Consider the following 6,823-nt stretch of genomic DNA (forward strand, 5'->3'; position numbering starts at 1 on the left):
CAAACTAATACATATAGAGCAAGTCAGTTATTTAATCAGATGTGTAGTGCAAGGGCAAAACCCAAAGCGTGCAGCCATGGGGGGGCCCAGGACCAAGTTTAGTAAAACTCTGGTCTACAGAACTTCACCTGTCAATTGGCAGTGGCGCACACACACAGGTGCCAAAGATTTTATATGCAATTTGTGCGTCATACATGTGCTCTGCTAAATTAAATCGTTTGTTTTTGTTGTCATTAGAATGTTTGAGTGTTCAGTGTTGACTACAAAATATGTTGTAAACTATCCAACCTCATACTGTACAATCATTGCATCCATGTTGCCTTTACCAATCAAAGTGGCAGGGTCAGACTGTCGAACTGACATTGTGGCTTTTAAGCATTTGGAGTGTCAGTTCGTCTGTAACAGCTGAAATGTTGAAACATGATGGTCTACTTCCTCCCAGACAGCGCGTCAGGGACACATCTGAACCAACTGGTTTTGGTTTGTTGTCTTTTGAGCATGACGGACGCACGATCGGCTTTATCAGAGCAGGTAAGCCTAATAATAACAGTAAAAGTTGACATGCTAGTTATAACATTTGAAGAATTGGCGATATTTTGAAATATTTCCTCTCAAACAGGACATTCAAAAGAAAATAGAGGAAACAAGAAAACGATTCCGTATCGAATATGCACAAGGTGAGCGCTCTGGTTTCTACTTGTTGTCCTGGAACAGCTGTTTGGGGATAGAGTAGGCTAAAGTAGGATTGCGCAACAACAGCAAACATTTCTCCTGAGAACACTGAAATCCATGTGCATTTGCACCTTTTGAAGTGTATATCAACCTAGGTGTGTGTGTGTTCAGTATATGCCACTGTTTTGATGCTGCATAGTTGTCCATACCAATCATAAGTCGAGTATTTTAACCTGAAACTATCACACATTTTTTAAGACCGAAGCAGTGCACTTGCAGCTCAACTGGATTCAATGTACCACACAAACGCACAGAGTAATAGTATTGAGCGACATCCATTTTCCCACAGACTCATCAGACAAGTATGACCCCAGGGACGTGGACAGGTTATGGAAGGATGATGTTTTGGTTGACGGTTATCTGGAGTGGCGCCACTTTGTGGTGGAGGACACCTTGAAGATGATCGATGAGAGTCTTAAGTGGAGAAAAGAATTCAAACTGAATGGTGGATTGACCTTTGCCTTTACAGGGACTTGATGTCAACCAGTGGCCTTGTCCCATACTGTATAGCTGTATTAATGAACATATAGCTCCAACAAAGAACAGTAGAATAGCTGGCTAGAACACATACCAGGTTATTGTGCATTCTGCAAATTGCTGAGATACTTCCACTAGTTGAACATGATGGTGTTGATAAGATGTTTCCCGCTTTGAAATTTTCTTTATGTAATGAATAGCGCTACATAAGTATAATGTATAAGAATAATGTATTATTATTATAGACAGCATTGATAGTCCGGTTTGATTAATTTTTTTAATATCCCTTTCTCTTCCAGATATCAACGAAAGCTCTGTGCAAAAGTCTCTATTTGAGTCTGGCATGCATTATCTCCATGGCTATGATAAAGAGGGCAACAAACTGTGTAGGTATTTTTATTTATTTTTTCAACATATGTGCTCACTGCCAATCAGGAAGGTTCTGTTGTGAAAATGTTGTTTCTGAGATACCTCATTTATGGCCAACATCATCATTTTATCTCTTGTAAAAGCCTCATCCTCTCTTTGGGGTGCTGTGATCGTTTTTCTATGCATCTCACTATTCAGACTGTAGTTTCCTGATTTAGGTGCACGCACAATTCAAGTTAGGATTGAGATTGGAATCTTGAATTTTTGTATGGTGGATTACAGTTTGTCTTTTTGAGCTATTTGGGTCTCTGTCTTGAAGGCCACTGAGGATTACCCATTTTTCTTGTTGTCTGCCCAGTCTGGTTCAGGGTTAAGCTGCACATGAAGGATGTGAAGATGTTGACGGAGAAGAAAAGGTACGTGGCATTCTGGTTGGAGAACTACACCCGGCGGGAACCAGGGATTCCCCTCACCGTGATCTTTGACATGTCCGAAGCGGGTCTAAGCTGCGTTGTAAGATGTCTGCTCTCCTCTCATTCCCCTCTAGCTGATTTAAGTTGTGGAACTTGGTATCAATGTCCAAACATTTTGTGTTAACAAGTCACTGAGTGGATCTTTACACACTAATGCTTGTCTTTGGGTGCTTTTAAACTACCTTTTGTGAAGACCTACTAAGGTAAACCTGAACTATCCTCACCTATTCTACACTCATGCATGTTCTGTTATTTTCTTTTCATATTATGTACAGTGAACTGTGCATGACAAGCACAAACATGTAGTAGATGGCAAGCTCTGAAGTACTAGATGCTGACTATTAAATGTATTCTAACATTTTTCTCTGAAGTGGTTTCTTAGGAGCGTAAGATGGTATAAACGGAAGCAGTGTCTGGAATACATTGAGACAAAGTATTCTCCGTTGCCCAATCTGGGTCATGCCTTAGCTTGGGGCTCAAAATATGGCAGGAGACATACAGTACAGCTGTGTGCTTTCAAAACAAGTTTCTCCTCACATGCCAGGGTGAAAGGTTTATTTGTTGAAAATATTTATTTGAACGATAGGAATTCTCTCTTCTCTTTTCTCTTGTAGGACATGGATTTGATCAAATATATAATCAATTGCTTCCAAGTGTATTACCCTAGATTGCTTTGTAAGTATCCATTTCTTCTGGTGGGCTTCCAACACAGGAGGCTATTGAGGAGAGGACGGCTCATAGTAATGGCTGGAATGGAGTAAATGGAATGGTACCAAACACATGGAAGCCATGGGTTCGATACCATTCCATCTATTGCCTTCCAGCCATTACTATGAGCTCGTCCTCCCCAATTAAGCTGCCTGTGGCTTCCACCTGGTGCATTTGGTCCCATAGCGAATAAAGGACTCAGTGAACCCAATTGCATGCCTTTATTGCCTACAGAGAATGTCAAATGAATCGTGTTATGATTTATGCGTCCTATTTCATTTCAGCCAAAATGCTCATGTACGAGATGCCATGGATCATGAATGGTGAGTCACTTAAAGAAGAAAATGCTATGCTTCCACTCAATGTCACTGTTGCAGTCAATACTACTAACTACACTCCCCCCGTCTTCTATATATAGCGGCATGGAAGATGGTGAAGAACATGCTCAGTCAAGACGCCATCGACAAGCTGAAGTTTGTGTCCAAGCGTGACATCCAGAACTATGTTGATAGGGAGAACCTCCCGTCCTACATGGGAGGAACTGTGTGTAACTTACCGCTCAATGGCCACAATGACCCCCATACATCCAAATATCTACTGAGCACAAAAGCACATGCAGATGTTAAAACATCTGTGAATGCCCATTGACTAACATGACAACATGCATGCACGTTGCTTTCGGTACAGTGCATATGATGCACAAGGCAGACACATGACCGACCTATACAAGAGTCATACATCCACGTTCTCATGTGAAGCTGCTGTGTCTGTGCACACACACGTACTTGCATACATACAAACAATGCCATTTGTTGGTATCATGCATACAGTACATAAACCAATACTATGTTGTATACACACACACCTTGCCAGAATTCATCACCAGTACGTTATACTACAAGGATAAATAATTGATGTAATACAAATGCATTGCATTTACTATGGAGTTCTTTTCTCATTTTCTCCCAGGACCCATTCAAATTCAGTTACCCACCGTTGCCTGATGACGTCTTCCAGAACCCCATATCAGAGACTGGACAAGAGGATGACACTGAGTCAAAGGATGATGACCTGGAGGCCAAGGACACCCTGGAGCCGAGCTCTCCTACACTCAGAACCAGAAATGTTGTCCTTCGTTCCCCTTACGACACCCCTTGGTTTTAATACTGAACTTTGTTACACTCTCGAATCTCATAAGTGCATTGAGTGATATCAGTAACAGTAACATTAGTGTCCTTGATTTCTCTGTCTTTGTCTGAGGCAGGTATACTTGGCACAGGATGGGGACAATGAGGGCTCCATCAGATGGAAAGGATCCCATAGGCCAACCGTCACTTTCAAAGGCACCTTACTCTATATCAGGTTAGCTTTGGATTCTGTGTATTTGCCCTGATACATACAGTATAGTGTAAGCACTTCCAAAACGTATTGAGTCACATAGTTTCCAACCACAGACCTCACACTACCTTTTAAGGTTGAGGCAACTGTTTACACTGAGAGCTGCTAGACGGAGATAATATGTGGCTCCCACACTCTCGCTCTCTCTTTTCAGTCCTGATGATGAGTTGTGCTTTGGCCACAGAGAGGGTGAGAAGAGATGTCTGATCATGCTTAATAATGTCACCAAAAACCAAGTGGCCTTCAAGGTCAGTTCTCATGTTGCTCTTTTTAAGTGTGTGATTGCAACATTAAAATATACTTGTATGAGAGCAGCCTTGTTTGTGTTTTGCCGCAGGTGCGGACCACAGCCCCAGAGAAGTACAGGGTGAAGCCCAGCAATAGCAGCTGTGGGGCGGGCAAGAGTATGGAAATCACTGTGTCCCTGCATGGAGGTACTACATATCGTAGCCCTAATTCTTCCATCTCCTCTGTCTCTATGTAATATAAACCCATCATTCAGGTTTTGAGAAGGTCAAGGACTAGCCCATGTGGAATTGTTGCTGTCCTCTAATTGTTTGTGGTCGAATTCCCTCCTCTCTGATTGGCTCTCAGGGTCCCTGTGCTCTCCTCAGGACCGCTTCTTAATCATGGCTGCTGAGATGGAGCCATGTAGCGGTGGGGGGAGCACAGACCTCGCCCACTTCTGGAAGGGTGTCCCAAAGGCTAAAATAATGGAGCACAGGTAGCACCATCTATTACACACACAGAACACAACTCAAACCAGTTTTATGAGTATTGCTTTGTTGACTGTCACCAAAGGCAACAAGGCCTCGAGGACGCATGTGTAAGGACTGTTCACCAATGGTCTTCTATTTTCTTTACCTTCAGGCTGCGGTGTCGAATGCTAGAGGGCATAAAGTCGGCACTCAGCCCTGTGACTGACAGGTCTCACAAAATGGAGACCAATGGCTACCAAGACATGCACACCACAGTGAGTTGTGACCTCGGGCGACAGACACTGACACACACACACCCTTATTATGCAAATGTCTCAATAGGACAATTACATATTTACTATTATCTTTGCCTGCTGAAATGTTCAATCTATCAAGTCCATCTGAAGTCAGTTTGTGGTCTGAAAAAGGTCCGATACTTCACCTGGGTCGTGTTCCATATGGAAGGGAAAATGTCTTTAAATGTTTTGCAACTGAAGACAAAAATGGGCATTACTTACGGGACAAGGGCAGGTAGTCCCACCATGTTTCGGTCTGTTTTCTTCCAATTGGTGCCTAATGAATATGCCCCGGTTGCCGTTGGTGCCCTCTGATGTTCCCCCAGCTCCTTCAGTTGATGGCCAACAGCTCCAGGCTGGAACAGAAGATGGACCACTGCCTGTGGTGGCAGAAGCTCTTGACTGTACTGGTGACTGCACTGATGGCCTTGGGCTTCTCTGCCCTCTACACTGGGGAGTGGCCATTTTGAAACTTTCCCACAGTGGAGGAAAAAGACAGAAGGACCAGTCACAGTGGAGTCAGGATGAAAGTCGATTTCTGATTGGAGCAGAAATATGAGGAACTGCTCGCAATCCACTCTATGACTTTTAGACACTGAATATAATTATATTTCCACACTGAATATAATTATATTTCCACACTATCAGGTTGGAATAATACTGTGAAATTATGAAAGTAATTATAATGCCCTATTAGTGTAAGAGCTGTTTGAGAGGGTGATGGATCGAAGGGATCTAGCTTTTGTCAAGTTAACGTCTGACTTGACTTTTCGTAGCAGGTTAGGAGAATTTGGTTAAGGTTGGCAACTTTTTACATTAATTTGACAAAAGCTGGAGCCCTTCTCGCCATGAACGTTTTGATGGTATGGGGTTTTGGCCTGCCTGGTGACATCACCAGGCCGTAAATTATTTAATAGACCAATAAGAAAGAGGGTTGCAAACCTCTCTGCCAATAACAGCTAGTTTTCAGTTTTCCCGTACCCACTCAGACCACTCCCAGGCAGTCCTAGCAAAATTATTGCTTGAGAAATTTCACTTTGCTAAAAAGCTATTTTTGTTTCTTTTTTGACCATGTTTTCAATTAAAATCACAGTAAGGTACTTAATTTTTTACCCAGAAAAATGATTTGATATTGAGATAAAAACAGCTGCATTGGACCTATTTTCAGAATTATGTCTAACTTGAACTATTTTCTATGGGTTTATATGAATGGAAGACCACAAATATAATTTTATAGGCAACATGTCATCTTGGTGTTTATACAGTGTAATTTACATTAGTTGTTACATTGTAAAAGGTCCTGTAGCATTTTCCCTTGATTCATCTGCAGAAGCAGCCAAATACCTACATACACTCTGATATAAACACATTTATTGATTAGATTAAAAGATAATGACACTCACTCCCCTCTCTCCCTTTGACACCAATGCAAAATAATTGTGCTCTGAAGCACATTCTGAGATATTTACGGAAGTAATCAACAGTTGTTGTTTTTTAAAACACCTGTCTGTCACTATGCACTCCACATCCAACTCACTTACAAGGAATTGGGAGAGACATTCATATATTTTTTCTGAGCGAAATAGGCAACGTTGTTTTTATTTGGTCTACTCTACTGCATAGTGTGTGGTTGGCTTCTTTTGGCGGAGGAGCCCCGCTTTGAGCAGATGGC

At 42.1% G+C, this 6,823-nt stretch overlaps 1 protein-coding gene across 3 annotated transcripts; it reads left to right on the forward strand.

Moving 5' to 3' along the window:
* Nucleotides 1–34: 34 nt before the first annotated feature.
* Nucleotides 35–6,553, forward strand: LOC139532259 (motile sperm domain-containing protein 2-like). Of its 3 annotated transcripts, XM_071329650.1 has the most exons (16): nt 36–158; nt 443–531; nt 620–677; nt 1,022–1,177; nt 1,509–1,595; nt 1,937–2,091; nt 2,666–2,726; nt 3,044–3,082; nt 3,178–3,302; nt 3,729–3,884; nt 4,024–4,121; nt 4,312–4,405; nt 4,495–4,591; nt 4,752–4,881; nt 5,028–5,130; nt 5,478–6,553. In XM_071329650.1, exons 1-16 carry the CDS (start codon nt 77–79, stop codon nt 5,619–5,621), a joined length of 1,674 nt encoding a protein of 557 aa, XP_071185751.1. In that variant the 5' UTR covers nt 36–76; the 3' UTR covers nt 5,622–6,553. The 3 variants fall into 3 exon arrangements, with proteins under 3 accessions (XP_071185754.1, XP_071185751.1, XP_071185752.1); XM_071329653.1 differs by lacking the exon at nt 1,022–1,177 and having other exon boundaries at nt 35–158; XM_071329651.1 differs by lacking the exon at nt 36–158 and having other exon boundaries at nt 396–531.
* Nucleotides 6,554–6,823: the final 270 nt, after the last annotated feature.

The sequence above is a fragment of the Salvelinus alpinus genome, chromosome 10 (genome assembly GCF_045679555.1).
Source record: "Salvelinus alpinus chromosome 10, SLU_Salpinus.1, whole genome shotgun sequence".
Lineage (NCBI taxonomy): Eukaryota > Metazoa > Chordata > Actinopteri > Salmoniformes > Salmonidae > Salvelinus > Salvelinus alpinus.